At 38.0% G+C, this 27,028-nt stretch overlaps 2 protein-coding genes across 3 annotated transcripts in view; one reads left to right on the forward strand and one right to left on the reverse strand.

Annotated features, from left to right (window-relative positions):
- The window catches only part of LOC106879430 (importin subunit alpha-7), a 55,299-nt gene extending 29,284 nt beyond the window's left edge, over positions 1–26,015 (reverse strand). Inside the window, exons 1-2 of one of the 2 annotated variants that reach the window (XM_052976953.2) lie at positions 25,930–26,015; positions 9,044–9,184 (exon numbers count right to left, since the gene is read on the reverse strand). In XM_052976953.2, the coding sequence (XP_052832913.1) occupies positions 9,044–9,118 (75 nt within the window). In that variant the 5' untranslated portion in view covers positions 9,119–9,184; positions 25,930–26,015. The remainder of the gene's footprint in view (positions 1–9,043; positions 9,185–25,929) is intronic. The other variant, XM_014928987.3, reaches the window with a different exon arrangement.
- The window catches only part of LOC106879438 (protein MIX23), a 28,095-nt gene continuing 27,075 nt past the window's right edge, over positions 26,009–27,028 (forward strand). Inside the window, exon 1 of the mRNA XM_014928996.3 lies at positions 26,009–26,249. Within this exon, the coding sequence (XP_014784482.1) occupies positions 26,148–26,249 (102 nt within the window). The 5' untranslated portion in view covers positions 26,009–26,147. The remainder of the gene's footprint in view (positions 26,250–27,028) is intronic.

Genomic DNA, 27,028 nt, shown 5'->3' on the forward strand with positions numbered 1-27,028 from the left:
GATTGTATGATGTTGGTGTGAAGGCTGGAAAGAAAGGAAGTAAGCATGCTTAACTAGATTTGCAAAGTTTTGGCACATGAAAAACATGGCACAGATAAGCTGAGAAAAAAACAATTGTGTATGAGGACTCAGATGTAGTGTGAAACAGAAGACTGCATTGTACAGATATGTAATACCAAAGGATAACAGATGGATAAAGAAGTGCTAGAGATCCATGCAGAAGGAAACAACAGAAGACCAAGAAAATTATAGGAATAAGTGTTGAAAGCTAATCTCAGGATGCTTAACTTCACAAAAAAGACAAATGTAACAAGTAACAGGGCAACGTGTTGGAGAGGGCTCGGTCGATCTATTCAAGCATGGAAAAGGTAGAGAGAGAGTGAGTGAGTGAGTTATGATATGCAGAGCAAATGTAAGAGAAATTATGGGGCATTTGATCTGTATAACATAATGCAATAAAGTATTCCCTTAATGATCCATTGTGGTTCAGCATCCAATTGCACTTGGAACACACAATGTAGAAGCTGCAAATAACTACAATGGAGAAACATATACAGGAAACAAATGATATAAGTTATATTTATGAATTTGTGTTGCAAGACTCCTGATGTGAAATTGTGTGTTGAAACAGATATTGTATTTCGGGATGGTAATTTTTTTTTTTGCCTCTATATATTCATTCTTCACTTGTTTATAACTGTTCTTATTCTAACTCATGTCCATTGTTCATGAAATAAGTGGAGCAAGAGCACACACGAAGACAAGTGTCAGTGAAGAGGTCACAGGTGTGTGACGAAAGATTTCCTGACAATGGACACAAGTTAGAAGAACAATAATAAATGAGTGAAGAATGAATATATAGTGTGTGTGTTTACTTGGCAAAAAAGGAAAAAAGACTATCCCGAAATACAACAATAAATGATATAAGCTTGTGTTTATCGTAATTTTTCATATATATCCCCCCCCCCTCTCACTCTCTGGGAGAGAGGCACAAGCACATACACAGAAGTATACACACACGGCAGTAAATTCCGCCTACCAAATTCAATCACAAGGCTTCGGTCAGCCTGGGGCTATAGCAGAAGACACTTGCCCAAGGTGCCACGCGGTGGGACTGAACCCGAAACCATGTAGCTGGGAAGCAAGCTTCCTAACCACACAGCCATACCTATATATATATATATATGGAGATTTCTGCAGGACAACCTGTTGAAAGCCACCGACCAGATTTGTGGGTGGTGTAAGGTCCCCTCCCGACCCAGAGTAACGTGGTGGTGGAACAAGGAGGTAGACAGGGCTATTAGACAAAAGAAACAGGCTTGGAAGGACTGGAAGAACGGTGGTAGCAGGGAATTGTACCAATGTGCCAGAAGGGAGGCAAGGCGACAGGTTTATTTAGCCAGAGGGGAAGCAGATAAGGAAAGATTTGCCAATGTTCTGCGCCGTGAGGACCAAAGACTCGAGGTATTTCGTGTTGCAAGACAGTGTAGGAGAGAGAATAGTGATGTAGGAGAGAAATGTGTTCGCATGGATGATGGTACGCTTGCATTAAATGAGGATGCAAAGAAAGAGGTCTGGAGATGCCACTACGATAGATTGCTTAATAAAGAGAATGAATGGGAGAAAGAGAGCCTGCCGTATGTCGACCCAATAGAGGGACCAGCTATCCGAGTTGATAGTACCAGGGTAGATAAAGCAATTAAGAGTATGAAGACCGGGAAAGCCCCCGGCCCATCAGGAATCACTGCAGAGATGCTCAAAATATCTGGCAGTGTTGGCTATAGCCTAGTCACCCGTATTACGAACCAGGTGATACACGATGATTTCGTTTTGGGATTTGGTTTGCAAAATTCTTTATGTGAGCTCGTGTGTCGAAGCATATTCTGTTGTGTCAGGTGAGAGTCATTCTCTTTTGATGCTTTATAATTTAACACACTCACCGGTAAAATTTCCACTTCTTTCTTTCTTTCTTTTCTTTTTTTTTTCAATTTTCATTGCGTCTTGCAACCTTTTCAATAGTCGACTATTGAAAAGGTTGCAGGACGCAATGAAAATTTTAGAAAAAAAATAAATAAGTGGAAATTTTACCGGTGAGTGTGTTAAATTTTAAGGTACAATAAGAAAATGACTCTCCCCTGACACAACAGCATACACATCATCATCATCATCATCATCATCATCGTTTAATGTCCGCTTTCCATGCTAGCATGGGTTGGACGATTTGACTGAGGACTGGTGAAACCGGATGGCAACACCAGGCTCCAGTCTAATTTGGCAGAGTTTCTACAGCTGGATGCCCTTCCTAACGCCAACCACTCAGAGAGTGTAGTGGGTGCTTTTACGTGTCACCCGCACGAAAACGGCCACGCTCGAAATGGTGTCTTTTATGTGCCACCCGCACAAGCCAGTCCAGGGGCACTGGCAACGATCTCGCTCGAAAATCCTACGGGAGCCAGTCAGGCGGTACTGGCAACGGCCACGCTCAAAATGGTGCATCTCATGTGCCACCCGCACAAGAACCAGTCCAGGGGCACTGGCAACGATCTTACTTGGCTTGCCGGGTCTTCTCACGCAGAGCACATTTCCAAAGGTCTCGGTCAGTAGTCATCGCCTCGGTGAGGCCCAATGTACGAAGGTCTTGCCTCACCACCTCAGCCCAGGTCTTCCTGGGTCTACCTCTTTCACGGGTTCCCTCAACTGTTAGGGTGTGGCACTTTTTCACGCAGCTATCCTCATCCATTCTCACCACATGTCCATACCAGCGCAATCGTCTCTCTTGCACGCCACAACTGATGCTTCTAATGTTCAGCTTTTCTCTCAAGATACTTACACTCTGACGGGTATTCACATTGACATTACACATCCAACGGAGCATACTGGCTTCATTCCTTGCGAGCTTACGTATGTCCTCAGCAGTTACAGCCCATGTTTCACTGCCATGTAGCATGGCTGTTCGTACGCATGCGTCATACAGTCTGCCTTTTACTCTGAGTGAGAGTCCCTTTGTCGCCAGCAGGGGTAAGAGCTCTCTAAACTTTGCCCAGGCTATTCTTATTCTAGCAGCTACACTTTCAGCGCACCCACCCCCACTACTAACTTGGTCGCCCAGATAGCGGAAGCTATCGACTACCTCTAGTTTTTCACCCTGGAATGAGATAGAAGTTGTTTCCTGTTTGTTTACAGTCTTTATTGCACCTGAACATCTGCCACAAACAAAAACTAACTTGCTAGTTAACCTGCCTTTGATGTTGCTGCACCTCTTATGTGTCCATAGCTTGCACCGGGTACATCTTATAGAGTTACTACCTACTCCTTTTCTACATACTGAGCAGGGCTATCTACCTGAAGGGGTTTGTGTTTTATCTACCTTCCTACTTATTAGGATTTTGGTTTTAGCTAGGTTGACTCTAAGGCCCTTCAATTCTAGACCTTGCTTCCACACCTGAAACTTCTCCTCTAGTTCTGATAGTGACTCCGCAATTAGGGCAAGGTCATCAGCATAGAGGAGCTCCCAGGGGAAACCTGTCTTGAACTCCTCTGTGATTGCCTGGAGGACTATGATAAATAAGAGGGGGCTGAGGACGGAACCTTGGTGGACCCCTACCTCTACCCCGAATTCATTGCTGTACTCATTTCCAACCCTCACCTTACTGGCAGCATCTCTGTACATGGCTCGCACAGCTCTCACTAACCATTCTTCTATCCCAAGTTTCCTCATTGATCACCAGATAAGGGATCGGGGGACCCTGTCAAAGGCTTTCTCTATGTCAACGAAAGCCAGGTACAGAGGTTTATCCTTAGCTAGGTGTTTCTCCTGCAACTGTCTCACTAGAAATAAGGCATCAGTAGTGCTTTTACCTGGCACGAACCCAAACTGCATCTCATCTAAATTGATTCGCTCCCTAATTAGTTGGGCTATGACCCTCTCTGTAACTTTCATAACCTGATCTAACAGCTTGATGCCTCTGTAATTATTTGTATCTAAAGCGTCACCTTTACCTTTGTAGCAGTTGACTATGATGCTGCTACACCAGTCATTAAGTATGACTCCTTCGTGCATCACCTGGTTCGTAATACGGGTGACTAGGCTATAGCCAACACTGCCAGATATTTTGAGCATCTCTGCAGTGATTCCTGATGGGCCGGAGGCTTTCCCGGTCTTCATACTCTTAATTGCTTTATCTACCCTGGTACTATCAACTCGGATAGCTGGTCCCTCTATTGGGTCGACATACGGCAGGCTCTCTTTCTCCCATTCATTCTCTTTATTAAGCAATCTATCGTAGTGGCATCTCCAGACCTCTTTCTTTGCATCCTCATTTAATGCAAGCGTACCATCATCCATGCGAACACATTTCTCTCCTACAACATCACTATTCTCTCTCCTACACTGTCTTGCAACACGAAATACCTCGAGTCTTTGGTCCTCACGGCGCAGAACATTGGCAAATCTTTCCTTATCTGCTTCCCCTCTGGCTAAATAAACCTGTCGCCTAGCCTCCCTTCTGGCACATTGGTACAATTCCCTGCTACCACCGTTCTTCCAGTCCTTCCAAGCCTGTTTCTTTTGTCTAATAGCCCTGTCTACCTCCTTGTTCCACCACCACGTTACTCTGGGTCGGGAGGGGACCTTACACCACCCACAAATCTGGTCGGTGGCTTTCAACAGGTTGTCCCGCAGAAATCTCCAATTGTCTTCCATGTTGTATGATGCTATATCCCCTTCTATTTCGTTAAATGCTTCAAGTAACTTGTCTCTAAGTCTCTGTCCGTTTGCAGGGTCTTTAAGCTTCCACACCCTTCTCCTCCAAGCCTGTCTAATTCTGGGCACCCATTTTGCCTTGATCCCAAAGTCGCTAACTACTAATCTATGTTGTGGGGTACATTCTTCGCTAGGGTAGGTTTTGGCATTTATAAGCCGCCCTCTTTCCCTATTTCTGGCGAGGATGTAGTCGATTTGGCTAGAGTGTCTGCCGGAGCGGTAGGTGACTAGGTGACTGGCAGGTTTCCTGAAGTTGGTATTGCAGACCATAAGATCGGTTGCATCACAGAACTCCAGCAGTCTGGTTCCCTCCTCGTTGCGGGAACCGAAGCCATAGCCTCCATGTATGCCATGGAAGCCTCCAGCACGACGTCCGACATGACCGTTGAAGTCTCCAGCCACAAAGAGAAGGTCCCTGTCACTCGTCGACGAGGTAGTTTGCAAGAGGGTGTCATAGAATTGGTCATTCAGACCATCTGGTAGCCCCAGTTGAGGTGCATAGGCTGAGATGACAGTAGCTAATCTATGATGAAGCACTAGTCTAATCTTAAGTACTCTGTCACTTACTCTAACGACCTCGATTACCTTATCCACCCATTTCTCCGCTAGAAGTATTCCTACGCCCCCGACCCCGTCAGTGTTCCCTGCCCAGAAAATCTTGTACCTGTGTTCTTTGCCTGTGAGGAACCTCGCAGAACCTCCTCTCCATCTTACTTCCTGGATGCAGCACATATCTACGCGTCTTCGTTCAAGCATCTCAACAATTTCACCAGATCTACCTTTCAGCGTGCCGACGTTGAGAGTGCCAATCCTAACAGTATGGGTGTTGGGGGTGTGGGCCTGTAGCCTGGGAAGGGGAAAAGCAGTGTCGTGTACCTGAAAAGAAAACTTGCAATTGGAAGAATTCATAAGCAAAACAGTACCTACAACCTGCAAACATTTCTCAAACTTAATGCGCTACCCAAAGGTAGGGGAGAGGATGGCCAAGGCCACTAGATGGGTTCCGGGAGACAGCCGAGGATGACAGGATGACAGAGGAATGAACTTCCGGTGGGGGGGTGGGAGGGCGGGTTACCGCCAGCGAGTAGATAGGGCTCTTAATTGTAGATTTTAAATATTTGAGAGACAACAATGCATAAATCGTAATTTTTAAAAGAGCAATGGATTCTAGGTGAATAACGTAGCATGAATTTAGGAAGCTTAGAAAATGAATAAGTATGAATTTAAGACAACAACTGAATTCAATTGAATTTCATGGAGAGAAACAAGATAAATAATAGAGGGCAAACTAAAGCGCGAAGGTATGAGATGTTTGAGGCCGTAAATAAATAGAAATCTCTATCTTAACTGCATCTTGGAGACTTCGTCGTAGTATGTCAGAGGAGATAATGGATTGAGATAATTTAGAATGGATTTCTCATTTATATATAGCCAGAACCTGAAGACCTTAAGGAAAAACTACGAGAGAGAGAGAGAGAGAGAGGATGGAGGGGTAGACAGAGGCATGGCGAGAGAAAAGATCATCATCATCATCATCATCATCATCATATATATATATATATATATATATATAAAGAGAGAGAGAGAGAGGGGGGGGACCAGTCAAGCAGCACATCACGCTGTAAATTCTTGGGCTGAGAAATCAACACTTAAAAGCCATAATTTTAAGGAGCGATAAGAATTTTTGAATAAAGGAAAATGGGTAGGGGTGGGTAGGTACCGCCAGCGAGTAGATAGGGCTCGTAATTGTAGATTTTAAATATTTGAGAGACAACAATAGTCCTCAGTCAAATCGTCCAACCCATGCTAGCATGGAAAGCGGACGTTAAACGATGATGATGATGATGATGATATATATATATATATATATATATATATAAATTGCAAAGCCAGACAAACAATTTTAGCAGCAAGAATAGGTTAGTATTGTAAACTATTTTCTCTGGAAGAACAGGTTGTTTCTATAACCTTAGTCACTGAACATAATGCAAAAGGCAATGTTTTCTGACTGACTTTCGCAGAAAAGTATTGCATAACAAATGTTGAAAAACACTCATCAGGCAATCATCTGATACAAAGACACAGAGCATAATTTCAATGGGCTGGGGCTGGTTATGCAAAACTGGTGGAGGATATAGCCGTGAACTCACTTTATTTGCCAGGTCTTCGCAGTCACAACATATCCCCAGAGGTTTTGGCCTTTCGTCATTGCCTCTGTGAGGCCCAATGTTCGAAGGTCATGCTTGACCACCTCATCCCATGTCTTCCTGGGTCTACCTCTATCCCGGATTCCTTCAACTGTTTGGGAGTGGCACTTCTTCACACAGCTCTCCTCATCCATCTGTAGTACATGACCATACCCATGCAAACGTCTCTCTTGCACGCCACATCCGATGTTTCTTTTGTCCAACATTTCTCTCAGGGCACTTACACTCTGTCATGTGTGCACATTGACGTTATACATCCAGCGGATCATGCTAGCTCCATTTCTTTCGAGCCTACAAATGTCCTCAACAGTCACAGCCCATGTTTCACTGCCGTGACGCATGGCAGTTCACACACATACATCATACAATCTACCTTTCACTCTGAGCAAGAGGCCCTTTGTCACCAGTAAGGGTAGAAGCTTTCTAAACTTTGCCCAAGCTATTCTGATTCTAGTGGTAACACTCTCTGAGCATCCACCTCCACTACTAACTTGGTCACCTAGGTAGCGGAAGCTATCAGCTATTTCTAGTTTCATCCCCCTGGAATGTGATGGAATCTGTTTTCTGAGCATCTGTGGTGTTTATTGCCCCTGTGCATCTGCACACGAAAGCTATCTTCCCGGTTAATCTTCCTTTGATGTTGCTGCACCTCTTATGTGTCCATAGCTTACACTGGGTACATCTTATGGAGTTTAATTGAAAGAAACACAGAGAACCTCAACAGAAATATGGTAACAAAAGGGTTAATGGACTTTAGACAAAGATGGAATCTAAAGGAATGCCAGTGAAACTATTAAAATGATTGCAAATCTGTCTTAAGATCCCATCACGATAATTCTTTCAGGTCAATACTCCGATCAGTTATCAAGCAATGCATTAGTTTCACAAGGATCAATACTTGTGTAAACAAGCTGTATTTCTACAATAGAAATTTCACACCATTTCCACTGGTGTAGAAACAGCAGCAAAAGATCAAACAAGAGAACCTCTACACATAGAAATAACCACCATATCTCTTTCTGATTATATCCTGTTAACTTAAAGAAAGAAATAAAGGACACATTATTCAATGTAGTTCTAGATACACAATGTCAGATATAAAGATGGGATAGTCAAAGCTGGAATGTTTTTAGTCATATGTCAACTCAAGTAGGACTGACATGAGGCTTAACTCTTTAACATTCAGATTATTCTGTCAAATGTAATGCTTATTTATTCACATTGTTTTGAATTAATCATATATTATCTTATACCGCCAGGATTTTGATGTCGTTGTTTATTTTTAGAATGACATTGTAAAGTAGGTGTGAGAGGCTAGATCTGGCTGATTTGAAACAAACATAAAATAGGTAGAATATCTGGGTTGAATATGACCAGTTCCAATGCTAAATGGTTAAATGGCAGTAGTCATCGTTAATAAAGATCTTGTCAGAATGAACCCAGGCAAAGAAGCAGAAGCTATTGTAGGAACAATAGGATAGGCGGAGATAGCCAAAGGTAATGCTAAAGTGACAATGTCTGTGATCTGTTCTTGAATCCTATCATTACCAATGAAGTCTGATGGATATGTATGCTTGGGTTCAATATTATCCAATATTAAAAGAAATTAATATAATTTTACTTTGCTGATACCATGATTAACCATGTCTATATTATCATCTGATATAGCCACAAGCCTAAATTTTCAGGCATGAGTATAATTGTTCATTTCAGTTTATTTCATGAACCAGGCAGGATGAAAAGCAAATTTAATCTACTGATTTTGTTAATCTACTGCCTTTGTTATGCCAATAATACAAAGGGAGCTTTTATATATATATATATATATATATATATATATATATATATATATACATATTCATATGTATATAAATCAAGTTGATCTAATAATCTGTTCACATCGGAATTCTAGGCAAAGGTTCATAAACTATAAACTGTGTGAAAGAGCTAGAAAACTGGCAGCTATGTAATCAATGGCCTAATTATCAACCCTGCTCTGGACAAAGACAGTCACAAATACCAGAAAATAGCTGAGAGAATATCCCATAAAACAAGAAAAATTTGAAATGAATACCTCAAGTACATCCCAATGCAAATAATTAGCACTTAGTGTTTTTCTCTCACAGTTTAACAATGTCCCACATTGCATTTGAAGTACCAGTTCTAGCACAATATTCAAGAAGGGAAATCTATTCCTCTGATGTCAAAACCAAGGCTAAAATAAATAAGAAGTCGCTACAGAAACAGTGACATTGGAAACAAAGAAAAGAGCTGAAGATTAGTTCTGACAGCTTTATAATCATAAGATATTACTCAGCACCTGTTAAAATGGCAGCAGCAAAAACTTATACACTTACAAGCAAATGGTCTAGTTTCTCAGTAATTGACTGACCTTTCCTTACATTACATGTTAAACTCCTTAAAAATGGAAACCATTGGATACATTAAAAAAAGTTGGCAACATCTTGAATCTGCTGATCTGGACTGACTGGATGGCAAACAACAGTTAATTTACAAATAGGAGCATTTGTATAATAAGAATATCTAAGTAGCCAAGAGTGGACTCAACGGGGGGGGGGGGGGGGGGGGGCATTAGCTCAGACTAGCAAGACGGATTCACTTTAAAATTTGGAAGAGAACTGTAAAGCATACCAACAAAAATGGTTAGTACAAGGGAATAATGTCAAGATCAGTAAGGATTGTACCAACACTAGGACTAGTAACTGATAACCCAAGTCACACTTTGAAAACTATGCTTTGGCAATACAAATTTAAGAGACCTGCTATAAAAGACATGATAAATTAGATAAACTCCAGAGTGGAACAAAACTAGGTCGACTTATTTTTTTGTGGAAAACAGCATACCTGCTCAAGGATGTCATCAAAACATTACTCCTATGAAGCCATATGTTATTTCAATACCATCCCGAGGAAGAACTTTCCAGGGTAAGTGTAACCCCCTCCCCCTCTCCACAACATTGCTGGAATATTCTAAATGTACAAATAGATGTATTGATATAGCCATAGGACAGAAAATCTGTATTGTCTAGGAAGTCAGATTGTAACTAATGAAAATCATTTAATTAATACAAATTTAAAAAAGAAAAACAATTATAACTGTTTTGGAAAGTTACAACCACTATACTTATGGATGTTTTTGACAATGTTACTATAGATTTAGGTAGTAACCTTGAAAAGTTAGGGTTCTCATACAAAGAAGAAAGACCAAAAACGAATATACAACAAATTCAATCTGTAAGTCATTTAAAGAATAAACAAAATTTTTCTAAAGTATATGTAATTTTAAGTTATCAAAATATCCATAAGTAAGCATTGTTTCTTTATGATCTGTGGTGTGTTATGTAATATTTCTCTTAAACACATGTATGATTATTCTGTAGTTTTATTTGTGAAGAACTAATTCTATAGGAATATATATTTAACCTTTCTCAGCAGTAACTGAGTTATAGCAAATATGATGCACATACAAGTCTCTCACTGTGTTGGATATTTTTTGTACACTTCTCCTAAGGCATTGGACAATTTATTCTGGGCACCAACTGATATATAATCTTAGAGAACAAACATGTTTTTGGAATGTATCCTAGTTAAATAAAATAAAAGAACAAATCACAATTTTTTTTATATGAGGTTTACCGTAAAAACACATGTAATTTGGCACACCTGTGTAATTTATGCAGGTGATTTTCAGGATAAAAATTGTTAAAAAAAAGCTTCTCATGTAAAATTTGCATCCAAAAGTTTTCAGAATTGCTGATATGGCCGGGAAGAAAAGGTTTTCAACTTAGTCGTATTTAGCATAATTTCACTAATTTAATAGATTAGATTTTATTAATTTGTCATTAAAAAAAAATTATTTCTGTTTAACAAGTCACACATTAAAAGCTATTAAATTATAAAGTGTTTGTGTTGTTTATAATAAACTTTTTTTTACATTGCCCACAAGGGATTATGTCTGATCTTTAGCATACTGCTGTATGTCTTCTCAAATCACGATCACAGGAAAAGTTGTTGATAAGAATTATCAACAAAAATAAAGCTGATAAATACACACAGGTGTTGCAAATTAAGTTTAATTACCAATAAACATCAGATTGGATGACACTTTATTCAACTGAGTAAAATATGGCTCGGACTGTGATTACCACCATGAACATCAGACTTCAAAAAGTAGTTAACTATTTAATGGTTTTAGTAAATTTATACAGAAAAAATAAGCATTATACCATCCAGCATAAATAAAAGTCAACTTCATTATATTTAAGCTCTTAGTTTTTTCTGTAAAAACCTATTCTGACATTAAATGAGTCAACTTCTGGTACTAATGTATGTCTTTCTTCAACAAAAAAAAATTTCTAAAAAAATTCTGGAAATGATCTAATCATGTAATTTTTACACACCCTTAAAGTTTAATTTTGAGAATACATTTACCTTAGGGGTAAAGATCTCAAAGTCACTTTAGAACAACCCTAAAAACATTTTATAATACACACCATAGAACGACCAACAATGGAAAAAAAAAACAAACAAAAAAAAAACTTGCAAAATCTTAATTTTATGAAGAAATAAATGAAAATAAGTAAATAAATAAAATGAAATAAATTGCTTCAGAAATTAGGATTTGTCATATTTGAATTACTATGGTCATATAATTATATCTTTTATACATATATATAAACTTGTTTCCCCTTTTTATATCTTAGCTTTAGTTTTATTAACATTTACTTCTGAGAACATTTATGTGCAAAATTTATATATGAAGGCTTAGAGAAATAGTTTTTATGTAACTGGATTATGCAAGGTATTTTTGGTTTGATGGCTTCCACTAAAGTAAACAAACAATGGCCACCTTCCAAGAAGGCAAAAATTATTTCACCTTCTGAAGAAGTTTATAGCTTCAAAATCATCAAGAAGCTGAGATATTCTTTTAATCACCATGTACAAAAGAGTCCATGAAAATCAAGAGCAATGTGGTCTAATAGAATGAAAGACTGTGTTCAAGAGACAAAGCAACAAGAAACAAAACATCACTTTTTTTTATGGAAGAATTTCATAACAAGCAACTGAAATGAATTCACATATATTATCTGAAGATATCTGAAAGAATCTAGTCATAAAAAAAATCACTTGAAATGTACAAAAGAAAAGGACTAGGTTTTCTCTTTCCAAAATGTTATCTTCTCTGATGAATGATAATTTTTGCCTCTCAACTCAAATGGTCATCAATAGTAAAATTCATGAAAATCTACCTACAAAAGTTCAGGTTAGAGGTAGTAAAACACTGGGGTGTTTTACTAGTCAGAATATTGCACTGTTCATTGCATGCAAACACTCTAACAAAAAATTACACATTTTCTAGAGATAAATATACAGAGATACAATGGATGCTCAAGTATCCATTAACTGCTTAGGACACACTGGTTTCAATTGGTCTCAAAATAGTAAAACTTTTTGTGCAAATGTGGGCTCTAGAATCAGCTCATCTCTTTAATATTAGCAATAGATTATTACAGATGCTTTGGTTGAAAATGCCAATTATTCAAAGTCATCTTGAGGCATTTCTTGCACTTACAGCTCACCAAACCATAAGGTATTTAATTAACTCTCAAACTGCATCAAAGTTCTCAGGGTTTTCAAACACCACTTATACTGCTTTAGTTTGCACAGAAAATACAGAAAAAGTTCATTTCTTCATTTCAATAGCTAACCAGATTTTTATGCCATTTTTTCCTCCTCATGTTAAAATATGGTCTCTACTTAGATATCATTCTAGCTGGATATATACAGTTTTCTAATTTCTGCTCTACTACTGCATCTTGCTTTCAATCAGAATATTGTATATTAATCACACAAATTAGTCAAACTGAGATTCTCTGCCAATTCTACACTGATTATTCATGGTAGCTATTCTGCAACAATGCCAACCTATTGGAGACACCCAAATAAGTAACAGAGCAAATCCTCCACAAATTCATACCAAAACCTATAATTAATCCAAAAATAATCAAATGGTTAACAAGACGCAGTACTAGAGGTGAACATGTAAAAACATACAGCTTACAACATTAAGAGAAAATTCTTCTACCAACAAGTAGGTAGAGATGAACACTGTTATGAAATGCAGTAATTATTTTGATTATTCATGTTGAACAAGAAAAGAACTTCACAGTAGTCTAGACATTACCATAGAACAATGTATACACAAACTGGTTTTGTCCTCGTCAAATTCTTTACCTTCTCTCTATGGGCAATTATTCAACACTTGGTTAATTACTTAATTACAAACTACATCTTCAATATATATAACTAGAAAAAACAGATCATGTCAGTTGCCTTCATATCTAGCAGACCTAATACAACAAGTGATTATTGCCAATATTAATGTTGGGTCCCTTTTCTTGTTCAGTGACAATTAATTTCAATTTCCCAGAACCAAATATTTTATTTTTACCATTGAGAACTTTAGCAAAGAGAGCAAATGCTTTGCATCTGATGCCAGAATCTAGCTAAGTTGCCTGATTATTAACTATCTCACAACAATCAGACAGGGTTAGAAACTTTCTGACATCAAGGCAGACAAAGCTTTTTTTTCACTCTGATGACACTTACAAACACAACACTATGTGTCTTTCATCTTTTATGCTAACAGACACACTTGCATGTTTCTAGACAGAGATCTCTCCAAACTATGTTGTAAAAGGAATTTACAAATTCTTTCTAAGCCCCAGCACCATCATTCACACACTCTACATGCCAAAGAAATGAGTTAAAAAGATTAATTCTCTCCTTACTTCTTGTGAATAATACACACATTGAAGTGCCATACCGTTTTAACAACTAATCCTCATAATTTCTGAAAACCTTTAACTGATGTTAAATCCATATAGAAAACTGTATTTATACTCAACCAAACCTACTTTAACTTTGTACAGCTGCTAATCTTTTACAGATGTCTAAGAAATTCTGCAGAAAGAGTACTTCAGGAAACCCTCCACCCCATAGGCATACATGTGGCAAGATGTTTGCTTCCAAACCACATGGTTCTGGGTTGTCCCACTGCATGACACCTTGGTCAAGTGTCTTCTACTATAGTCTCAGGCTGACCAAAGCCTTGTGAGTAGATTTGGTATATGGAAACTGTAAGAAAAATGTTATGTATGTGTGTGTGTGTGTGTGTGTGTGTATCTGTATTTGTTCCCCATCTCTACTTGACAATAGGTGTTGGAGTGTTTACATCTTGATAACTTAGTGGTTCAGCAAAAGAGAGTGATAGAATAAGTATCAGGTTTAAAAAAAAAGTATTGGGGTCAATTTGTTCAATTAAAATTCTTCATGATGGTGCTCCAGCATGGCTGCAGTCTAATGACTGAAACAAGTAAAAGATAAGAGATATACACACTTCAGAATATACACAAAAAAGCTAAAGCTTAAAAAGGAAAATAGAATAAAATAGCTTTCACCCAAGACACAGGCAGTAACTTGTATCTTCTGCTATTGTAGCAGTCTCTCTCTGAAATGAGCTATTCATTACCTCTTCTACTTAAACCAATTCAGTACCTCACTTCTTAATGCTCATAACTCAATAGAATCTATATTTTGTATAAGTGTATCTTGCTGAAACTACCTTAGCCATTATATTACTAACCTTTAAACAGGTATTAACTGCTCTAATCTTAGTTGTTTGGATATCAGGCCTATTTCTGGAAACACTGGCTCTCACTGCATATACTCCTCAGAGAAACAAAACAGAATATGCAGTGTACAGTGCAGTGACTCTCAAATAGGGAGCCTTTGGCTCTAGGGGTGCAATTTCAGTCAAAGGTAGAACTACAAACTGAGCAATGTAAGAATGTACTCTCTCTCTCTCTCTCTCTCTCTCTCTCTCGAGAGAGAGAGAGAGAAAGAGAGAGAGAAATTCTTCCTCTGGGAGCCACATGCCTTTCATTTGAGAATCTGATATCATGGGTTATTTCCTAGTTTAGGTAAAGAACTTGGCCAAGGACCAAAAAGCATTAAAAAGAGAAACAATGAATTAGAAGGAAAAATGAGATTGTTCAGGGACATGCTAGAGAAAAGCTGAGTTATAAAAGCAGTAGCTACAACACTTTGCTGTAGTTGTTCCACATCTCTGCACTCAAATCCCATGAAGTTAAGGTTGTCTTTCATCTTTTCAGTCAATAAATAAAATACTTGTCTCTCTCAGAATCAGCTATATTACAGTCAGAAATGCGTTGTGAGACATACACACAACTTCCTTTTTTCTAAAAACCTTCCTACTCTCACAGTTATGCAACAAATTACTAACTACATCTAGTCAACCATCTGAACAGATCATAGGTGTCCCCCATGGTTAGTTACTCTTAGTGTACTAGTTATTTTGCACATACTCAGTATTAAGTTACTGTTTGTTTCCTTTCATTAACCAGCATTTTGGTCTTTGACATGTTGGTCATTTACATCATTTGTCCAGGCATGAAAAATTTTCTTTATACATCTCTGTGAGGAATTCTGGACAAAGCGATCAAATTGCAAAAACAAATTCTTCATGAAAACCAGTTCTTAAGCTGATGATCATGTACTGATACTTCAAAATCCTTCATTGAACTCGCTACAAATACATAGTCTTGCACAGTTTTCTTAGCACTGTCAAAATTTTTTTCCAGATATACAAACACAAAGCCTTAAAAAAAAAACCCCTCCCATTGCAAATGTCTAACAGAGGTTCCACATTCCACCTTAAATTAAAACTGCACTCTTACAAGCTGACTTAATATCAACTTTATTAACACTCTCTTACTTTCAAAACTTGGTCCATCAGGTTAACCTTTTAGCATTTAAACCGACCATATCAGGCCCTAATATTCAAGTTTAAACCAGCCAGATACAGCTTTCACAACTATCCTATGATGTCATTCTAAAAATAAACAATCATATCACCATCCTCTTGAAGCTTTGAAATAATGCAAGATTAATTCATAACAATGTGAATAAATAAGCATTATATTTGAGAGAGTAATTTAAATGCTAAAGGGGTTAGGGTCTCTGTAAATGCTCCCCTCCACTACATTCTCATTTACCTTCGTAGTATTTAATCATGACACTGTTATAGCAGGTATTGCTGTGCAGTAAAGAAGCTTGAATCCTAACCATATGGTTTTGGGTTCAATCTCACTGTGCATCACCATGAGTGTCTTCTACTATAGTCCCAGGTTAACCAAAGCCTTTTGAGTGGATCTGGTAGACAGAAACTGAAAGAAGCCTGGTGTGTGCGTATATGTGTCTCCCTTATACAGACATCTCATGATGGTTATAGAGGAACATCACCATCATAGAAATGTTTATTTCCAATTTTCTGAGAAAAACATGTTTAGCAATGGGGAAATATTAATTTGCTTGTAAATAGGTGAGGGTTGATGGCATCTGGGTATAGAAAATCTGCCTCAATAAATTCCGTCTAGTGCAGCCAAGTATGGATAAGAGGATGTTAAAAAGCAACAATGATGATGTCTGTTTGTTAGATCAACCACTGAAGATAACACCTTCCTGCTCTGACTGACTAACAAGCATAACAACTATGTGACCTGACACTTTCAACATCTCATTAGCAAATATAGAATGTGCTGAACTCTGTTCAGCAATGCTGCTAAAATGTTACTGTTTTGGCCAGAAAGTCTGTTCCTTGTGCATGTACACTCATTAGAGATTTTACACTTCAACAAAGTTTGACATGAACTTGCATTGAGACAGGTTACATTTTGTGTGCTTTGGATCACCCTGAAAAATGGAGGACCAAAATGAACATTATTGACACGTCATGCACATTTCAAAAAAGTGCCAGAAAGTAATAGAAACGTGCAGGAAGATAAGCACTGTGTACAGAGAGCATGCTGTTATGGAATATGTGTGCCAGAAGTGGTTTTCAAGATGTCGATCAGGAAATTTTTTAGTCCTTGCTCTGGCTGGCTAACTGAGATTAACAGCAACAAAATGAAAAAGTTAATAAACACCAACCCCTGTTATATGACCAGGATGATCACCGATATACTCCAAATACCAAAATCAATTTTTGAAAATCATCCTCATCAACTTGGTTATATCAGCAGGCTTGATGTTTAGGGCCCACATCAGCTGAATGAGGCTAATCTCAGCTAATAGATTTCCATCTGTAAATCATTGCAGAAAAGTGAAGACAATTCCTTTTTTAAGGGAATAGTGACAGGGGATAAAAAAAGGATCATCTATAACAAAGTGAAGAGCAAATGATCCTGGGGTAAGTGCAGTGAACCACCACAAACAACTTCCAAAACAGGACTTCTCCCCAAGGTTATACTTTCAATTTGGTGGCATTGGAAGGGTGTTGTCAATCACAAACTTCTTCCTAAGGACTGGACCATTAATTTGGATATCTGCTGTGACCAGCTGGACAAATTAAATGCCAGAAGTGGCCAGCACTATGGCAATGGCAGAAGATACTAGAATGAAATGGTAATTATATCACTGAATAAATCACTTTGTATTTAAAACCTGTGCCTTATTTTTGTTTAAAGAAAACCAAACAAACTTTTTATCCAACCCAACAAAATGACTTTCATAATGTACCACTTAGAGTATTTCATTGTATTTTTTCTCATAATAGTAATGCTTAGTAACATCTTCCTTTTCACTGTCACTAGACAAAGTTATCTTAATTCATACAAACACATTGTCTTGGAATTTGTTTTACGCAAGAGAGGGATATTATGATTTCTACAACTTTCTCCCACTAAGTCTACCTCATCCTTCATCGTAACTGTTGAAGAGATCATTTCTTAGCATGGAAGAACTTGGTGTTCACAACAATCTGTCTGTTACATCTTTTTAAAAGTAAAAACCAATCTGATATGACTGCTAGACAGAGAGGTAACTGGATGGCTGGTATTGTGTTGCAAATAGTAAGAAAAACATTCGAGCGAGGTCGTTGCCAATGCCGCTGGACTGGCTCCTGTGCAGGTGGCATGTGAAAAACACCATTTTGAGCATGGCCGTTGCCAGTACCGCCTGACTGGCCCTCATGCCAGTGGCATGTAAAAGCACCCACTACACTCTTTGAGTGGTTGGTGTTAGGAAGAGCATCCAGCTGTAGAAACTCTGCCAGATCAGATTGGAGCCTGGTGCAGTCATCTGGTTCGCCAGTCCTCAGTCAAATCGTCTAACCTATGCTAGCATGGAAGGCAGACGTTAAACAATGATGATTTGTTTTCAAGGGTCATGATTCCTATTTCCTTCTTGTTCCATGGTCATAGCTTACATATCCCAAGTGTACCGGTCATGGTGTGTCTGGCTGGCTATGATAATTGCAATTACCGATTATGACAATATTGATGTCAGCAATTATTAAGGTAGTGTATATAAAGGGTTACATAGAACCAGACATTTTGACTGTTTGTTAATCACAGAAGTCAATCATAAACGGACTATATAGGCTATCATGATGCCTATTACCAGCATGAAGTTAATTAGTCCATCACTTATTCTAGCATCTCAATTACTCATCCATACTGGGGTATGGATGAGAATTAGTGTGTTCTGTGCCATAGAAGAGGTATATGAAGCATTTCTCCACACTTGGTCCATTTTTCTTTTTTTAAAAAAAACACACTCATTTTCTATTTTGACACCTTAAAGGAGATTTTTAGTTACGTTGATCTGAAATTAAGATCCTAAAATTAAGAAATTTGTCATTGCTACGTAGGATTGTTTGATGATGGCCAAAGAATGCTCATACATGCATCCCCCACCACAGTACATAACATTGACATGACAAGTGTTAGTCCTGTTAAGAAGACTTATGACTGGATGCCCCTCATAATAATTACTCAAAGAGTAAAGTAAGAGAGCATCATTTTACAAAACTAAGGGTTTTCTTCACTCAGTATCAGTTTTAATTCATAATGGTTAGAGTTCTTTTTGTATTGCTAAGTACTTGTTAACCTGGCGATTCTTTGGCTACGGTCCATATTTCCTTATTGGAGTAGGTTTGGTGAGGAGTTGGACTTTAGCTCAGACCAGCCTGGTATGTGACATGTTCTAGGTAGGATGGGGTATTATAGATGCCAGTGTTAGGTGCTATCATGCTGTTTTGAAACTTGACTTTCTGTTAGATGTTTGATATTACTGCCTTTCATTGTAGGTGAATCAATTGATATAGATAGTTGATATTTACAATATTTATGTACTTTCTCATGGTGTCTAAATATATATTTATATATTTTATTGTTTTGGTATAGCAAGAGAGACTGTGCCCGTGGTCTTCACTGGCCTCTGCTAAGACTAATGAAATTGATAGGATTATTGAGCAGTTGCAGGGGGCTGATGTTCTGAGTAGGATGAACTCAATGTAGTGGTTAGTACAAGAAATTGGAATGGACAGAAGATGAATAGAGAAGAGGCAAACAAATTGGGAGTATTTGAGTGAAGGAAGTTTCATGAAACCAGTGATCTGCAAGGAACAGAGGCCTCTGTTGTAGTGATACAAAAGGCTGGGGAGGAGTCAACATGTCTGTTGCTCTATGTGAGTGACTTCATGCTAATCAATGCAATTCAGTTGAAATAACTACTTTGCTTTTTGCACATGATACATAAATATACTAACATATCAACAACTTTAAATAATCCCTACCCTAATACTAGCTAAAAAGAAATTTAAAATTAAAAATAGGGATGGAAACTATTCTGACTAAGTGCAACACTAACAACATATTCGTAATATTTAAAGATTCAGGAAATGTGTTTCCAAATGCGATGTGGTAGGAGAGAAGTGTGTTTGCATGGATGATGGTTCATTTGCAGTTAGTGATTCTGCAAACAAAGAGGCTTGGAAGTGTCACTATGAAAGGATGCTAAATGTAGAAAATGCATGGGAACAAGAGAGTCTGCCTAATGTGGATGCAACAGAGGAACCAGCTATCTGAATAGACAGTAGCTTGGAAAATAAAGCAATTAAGGATATGAAGACAGGGAAAGCCCCCAGTTCATCGAGAATCACCGCTGAAATAATTAAGATATCTGGCAGAGTGGGATAGGCCTAGTCACCTGCAAAGTTAATCAGGTTGTTGGCAATAGAGTCATATCCAATGACTGGTATAGCAGCATTATAGTTAACTGCTACAACAGTACAGTAAAGGTGACACATATACAGAAATATCAAATTGCTGGACCAGACGATGAAAGTTTCAGAGAGGGTCATAGCTTAACTAACTAGGAAGAGTTAATCTAGATGAAATGCACTTCGGTTTCATGCAAGAGAGAAGCACTACTGAGGCTATATTCTGGTAAGGCTTGTAGTAAAACATGATAAAACAATTTATTTCACAGACTTTTGGAACAATTCTGACTCTTAAACCCAATTTTTCACTTGACATTCAAGTTGTACTAGTTTACTATATCAATTTATTCGGCTTGCAGAATTTGGTCTCTTCAGCAGTACTAGCGCTTGTACTATGGAATTTGTATCCTGCTTCATCTTAAAGGCAGTTGAACTCTTGTAAACCAAATCTATTCATGTCTTCCACTATATTCTTGTCAGACTGAGTTCTAAAATTTAATGTTTGAACACATTAAAAGTGCCTGTTGCACACAATTGTTCTGCATTCTAAAAGTCTGTAAAATAAATTGTTTTATTAGAACATAAGAAATTATTGCCTTCTGATTCTTTTTGCACACAGTTGATTTTCTTCATTATGACAATCTTGAATAAAACTAATGTTTGTACCAATTGAATTTATCATGGTTATTTGAAAGTATATTTTGACAACCTTTGCATATTGATTTATAAGGTGTTTAATAACTTTCTGTACCGTGCCATATTACTGACTATCTTACTTTTTACTAAAGGCTACTCCAGGAGATTTGGCCAAAAATAAACCTCTGTACTTGGCTTTTGTTGACATGGAGAAAGACTTTGACATGGTCCCCTGCTAATGGTTGATAAGAGCTGTACAAGCCATGTACAGGGATGCTATCGTCATCATCATTTAACATCTGTTGTCCATGCTGGCACCCTAGAAGGCTGTGCTGGGATCCAGTCTGATTTGTCAAGGTTTTCTATGGCTGGATGCCCTTCCTAATGACAACCACTCCAAGAGCGCAAATGGCACTTTTACATGCCACTGGCATGGGTGCCGTTTGTGTGACACCGCTATCTGCCACGACTGATTTTGCTCGGCTTGATGGGTCTTCTTCTCAAGCAGAACATAATGCCAAAGGTCTTGGTCATTGCCTCCATGAGGCCCAACACTCGAAAAGAACTCAGCTACTTTGTCTCCATGAGGCCCAACACTCAAAAGAAACTCAGCCATTTTGTCTCTATGAAGTCCAACGCTTGAGAGGAATGCAGCCACTTTGCCTTCGTTAGACCCAACACTCAAAAGGTACTCAGCCACTTTGCCTCCATCAGGCCCAATGTTCAATTGTTGATTTTTTTTATATGAGCCACCAGCATGGGTGCACTTGGCTTGACGGCTCCGCTTAAGCAGAGTACATCACCAAAGGTCTTGGTCACTAGTCATTGCCTCTGCGAGGTTCAAAGTTCGAAGGTCATGCTTCACCACATCGTCCCATGTCTTCCTGGGTCTATCTTTACCACAGGTTCCTTCCACAGAGTTCAGCACTTCTTTACACAACTGTCCTCGCCCATATGCATCACATGACCAACCCAGCACAGTCGTCTCTCTTGCACACATCAGATTCCTCTTATGCCTAACTTTTCTCTCAAGATGCTTACACTGTCGAACATGCACACTGGCATTGTACATCCAGCGAAGTATGGGCTGTAATAGCGCATGTTTCACTGCCATGCAGCATAGCTGTTCGCACACAATAAAGTGAAAGTCAGCAATGAGTATAGCAATGAATTTAGTGTACAGGTAGGAGTTCATCAAGGTTTGGTTCTCAGCTCTCTCTTATTCATCATTGTCCTCCAGGACATAACAGAGGAATTTAAGACTGGCTACCCTTGGGAGTTCCTCCATGTTGATACCTTGTTCTTATAGCTGAATCACTACTAAAATTGGAGAAGAAATTTCAGGTGTGGAAGCAAGGTCTGGAACAAAAGGGCCTTAGAGTTAATTAAGTAAAGACCAAATAAGTAGGAACACAGACAAATCACAAATCTCTTCATGGAGATGACCCTGCTTGATATGTAGAAAAGGTGTAGGTAGAAACTCCATAAGGTGTACCCAGTGCAAGTTATGGACACACAAGAGGTGCAGCAGTATCGGAGGAAGTGGTTAGTCTTTGTGTGTGGCAGATGTGCAGGTACAAATGACACTAAGAATGTACAGAAAATAGATTTCCTCAAATGCCCAGTGGGATACTTAGAAGTAGTAGATAGCTTTTGTTACTTAGGTGACCAAGTCAGCAGTGGAGGAGGATGCTCTGACAGTGTAGCTGTTAGAATAAGAACAGGCTGGGCAAAGTTCAAGAGAACTTCTACTTTGTTGGTAACAAAGGGCCTCTCTGTCAGAAAGGCAATTTGTATGATGCTTGTTTCAACAGTCATGCTACATGCTAGTGAAACATGGGCTGTGACTACAGAGGACATGCAAAGGCTTAGAAGAAATGAACCCAGCATGCTCTACTGGATGTGTGACAGTGCAAATGTTTTAAAATAAAAACTGAGTATAAGAGACTTCAGATGTAGTGTGCAAGAGAGAAGACTGCATTAGTATGGCCATGTGATATGTATAGATGAAAACAGCTGTGCAAAGAAGTGCCAATCTCTAATTGTGGAGTGAACCTGGGGAAGGAGTAGATCCAGGAAGATGTGGGACGAGATGGGGGGGGGGTATGATTTTCAGTTGTTGAGTCTCATGCAGGCAATGACAAGTGACCGAGATTTGCTCTGCTTGAGAAGATACATCAAGCTAAGGGAATTGTGATTGTTGCTTTAGTCACACGTAAAGGGAACCCGTGCCGGTGACGCATAAAGGGAACCCGTGCCAGTGACGCGTAAATGGAACCCGTGCCGGTGACGCGTAAAGGGAAACCGTGCCGGTGACACATAAAAAACACCCAGTACACCCTGTAAAGTGGTTAGCGTTAGGAAGGGCATCCAGTTGTAGAAGCCAAGCCAAAACAGACGACTGGAGCAGGTTCAGTTCTCCGGCTTACCAGCTCCAGTCAAACCGTTTAACCCATGCCAGCACGGAAACAGACGTACGATGACGATAATGATGATGGTCATGTTTAGTATAATACTAGGTTAGTTCCTTTTGTTTGAACATTTTAACTTCGAATGTTTAAGTGTTTGTACGACCAACCCAACCCAACTATTATTATCCTACATACAAATTAAAACATCTCTATCATATGCTTGTTTTTCACACAAGTAAAGAGTAACTAGTTTTGTATCCTTTTGAATATAAATTTTAATCATGATATACAAATAATGATATCTACATTATTCTAGGGTGATAAAAGAAACAAGGAGTGTAATGTGTTTTAGACAAGGAGTGTAATGTGTTTTTGACAATGTTGATTGTGGCATGAAAGAGAACACAGATAACACGAGTTACTTTGGATACAGGCCAACCAGCTGAGAGAAACAGTTGTTTCCTATTCTGTCACTGTCAGAGACACTCAACATTTGTGAACTTTGCCAAACAGATAAATACACGTAGTTCGAAGTTGTTCATCCCAATTAAAACCTCACCGAGCAAACTTATGATCAAAAGCATTCCAATCATGACCATCCTGTCTTTTTTAGTATACATAGAACTATATCAGCTAATGTATCTATCCTATCCATATGCAAAGCAGAAGATTGATATGAGGAACATTTGGCAGTTATTTTTAGCAGGAGGAGCGACCACTTAAAGTCTTCTTGGTATGCTTTTAACCACAGGTAATAATATACCCACTGTTTGGGACGGCAACAGTCCTGTGGGAATGAATAATTTGTGCCTGTATAATTCCTTCAGCTGAAGAAACTACTAATATAGATCAGGATCCTATTCAAAAAGAGAGTTGTCTCCATACTATAAAAACTAGATATATGCATCATTTGCCTCTTGGATCCTTATTATTTAGTAAAAGTATTATCCTTTATCTTTTATGGTCAATGAAAAACAATCGTGGATATTTTTCAATAAAATTTTAAACGAATTGGCCTTAGACTGATTCGCCAAAAGCTTTTGCTAAAAAAAAAAATGCGAAGAACAAAGACTTCCAAAATAAGACAGCCACGCCAAAATGTCTTTAAATATTTCATCATTTAGTCATTGCTGTAAGTTTTATCTTGTGACATAATTATAGGAAGTGAAAACTAACAAAATACGGAAATTTTTTAAAAAAGAAATCCATTAAAATCACACAAAAACCAAAAAAAAACCTTTTTATGTACTCGTATCCTTAGAAATCTTTATTTAAAAAACAAAAAAAAAACAACTTAAAATTGTGAACTATTAACAGAAGAGTAAAAAATAAGTTAACCAAAATGATGAAGTGAAGAGTGAATGTTACGTTGTATCATATATGCATCGACGCAAACTGTCTGCCGTGTAGCTTTAGAATACGTAGCTTAAATGCATATGTACAAAAGCGTGTGTGTGTGTGTGTGTGTATATTGATATATGTGTGTGTGTGTATATATTGATATATATGTGTGTATGTATGGGGAAGCATATGTTACATAAATGTGATACGTATCTAGTATCCGAATATATTCGAACACATGTAATTTATGTTAGAAATGTATATAGCTCCAAACCTTAGGACAACTCGATGATTTATAAAATGATGGGAAGAAAAGTGTCAGGCAATTTATTATAGATCAATGAAGTCCGATTAAGCAAAATCTAATCTACTTAATATCAAAGGGATATTGTGAAGTAAGATGAGGGGGATAAAATATCAAGTCGGTAAAAAAAAACCCCCAAAACCCCCCCCTCAAAAATGAGTTTTAAGGAACGGAACAGATGAGTACATAGGAAGAAATCTGGTTTAACTAAAAAAAAAAAAAATTCTACCAAATACATTTCCTTTTATAAATTAAGGAACGTGCTGTGTGTGTGTGTGTACATTGTCAGGGATATAATACGTATGATTGTTTTATTGGTAGATAAAGAATACAGGAACAAAAAAGAAACAACTGCAGAATTATTCGAAGACAAGACAGAAATAGAGACGACTATATAAAACGACAAATTACTAAGAGATATAACCATGCACATTCTTAATAGACCATAGCTTACTTGGAACTAACAATATGGCTACAGCTCTGGTGTGACTACTTAAATGAGGAATATTAGCGAAGACAAAAGCAATTGTTTCATAATTAAGGATGTATCGATATCACTTAAGTGTTGGTTATTGTTAAAATCTGTCTTTTTGAACAGGAATTAATCGGTATATTCAGTAATTATCGAATTGGGGAAGGTGGGGGTCTGGTCACTGCTGAAGTAGTGTGATTCCTCACTTGAAGGCAATCAAGAAATGTGTGAGTGTGTAATTAAGAAATTATTTGTTAGAAACTAAAATACATCAATAAGGATGGTATTCTAAAGATTTACCACTTAAAAAAAGTCAGATTGAATTATTAAGATTTTAATGAAACGTTAAAGTGTAGGAGTCGATGAAAGATTAAATTACAAGAGATTAATATACATAAATAGAATATTAGTCTAAACTATTTTTTAAAATATGCACATATCTTAGTATATTTACGTATGTTTGTTTGAGAATAAATTAAAAATTATGATTTATTACAATATCAAAGGAAAGCTGCTGAAATTTGGAAATCAGACTAAGACGCATATATAAAAATTATAAGTATCAAGCCTTCGGTTATTTCAAGAATATTGCTCGAGACCGGAGAGCTATTAGTGACAATATTCTTTTATAAAATTATAACTTAATGTCTAATAATTTACTGGTTATTCGCAATTATTTTTTAAATCTTACCGTGACGGCCACCTGTCGAAGAAATCTCATAAGACATCCACAAAATAAATAATAAGCTTTGGCAATTCCTGTATCTTCGTCGACTGAACGATATTGAGCATGCGTGTAATTATGTAAATCAGACCAGCTTAAAAACTAATATAGTTCGTCAAATATATTGTGAAAGGATAAAATATAGCTATAACTTTTTCGTATTAAAAAAAATATTATCAAGTTATATGAAACTTGCCGCAGATTCTCGTCGAAAGGTTAGTTCAATGACAAATATGGCGACCTCCAGTGATTTGACTATCACGTGCGATGAGTTTCTCTTGTTTCAGGTTTGTTACGATTATCGTCCTCTTGACTCTATTATTCTTTGTATGAGCTATTTCCTATATACATAGAGAGTGGAAGTCTATTATGCAGTTTATTTTATTTTATAATGAAAACTTATACACATTTCCGTCCTGGATGATTTGTTTTCTTATTTTGCTCCCTACATGTTTTGTACAAGGTTAAATAAGTTGTATGTTTTAGCGTTATTTCTTGTTTTTGAAAGGTTACTCAAATCTACTATAAGCTAATGTAATATATGGAATTTCATATATGAGGTTCGTATTTTAATGATTTGTCTAACTCTGAGTACACATTATTATAGTACAATAAATTGGAAATTAGGTGCCGACGGCCTAGCCTTAATCGCCCGGCCACCGGAATGCCCCCCCGCCACCTATTTAGTAAACAAGTATACGCAGGTCTCTGACTTGCCAACGACATGCTGAGGCTTAATCCAGCAGCGGCCCGATATCGGCTGAATGGAATTAGTAAACTAATATTGATTATATATGTGTGTGTGAATGCTGTAGTAGGCGTATTTTATCGTAGCACCAGCATTACAGAGGTTACCATGTCTTCGACGGACAAGATTAAAGGATTCTCTCGACCCTTTGTTGTCTGCGTCCTGGGTACGTTTTGTCATGGCACCAACACTAGTGAAGTTGCCTTGTAACCTGCAAGACAAACGAGTCTACGTCACTATATACTGTCTCTGTTAAGGTGCAGTGGCGTAGCTAGAGGGTGTTGCCTGCATAGCCCTTGATTTTCTTGCCTCGCTCAC

The sequence above is a fragment of the Octopus bimaculoides genome, chromosome 2 (genome assembly GCF_046866305.1).
Source record: "Octopus bimaculoides isolate indiv1 chromosome 2, ASM4686630v1, whole genome shotgun sequence".
NCBI classification, from domain to species: Eukaryota; Metazoa; Mollusca; class Cephalopoda; order Octopoda; family Octopodidae; genus Octopus; species Octopus bimaculoides.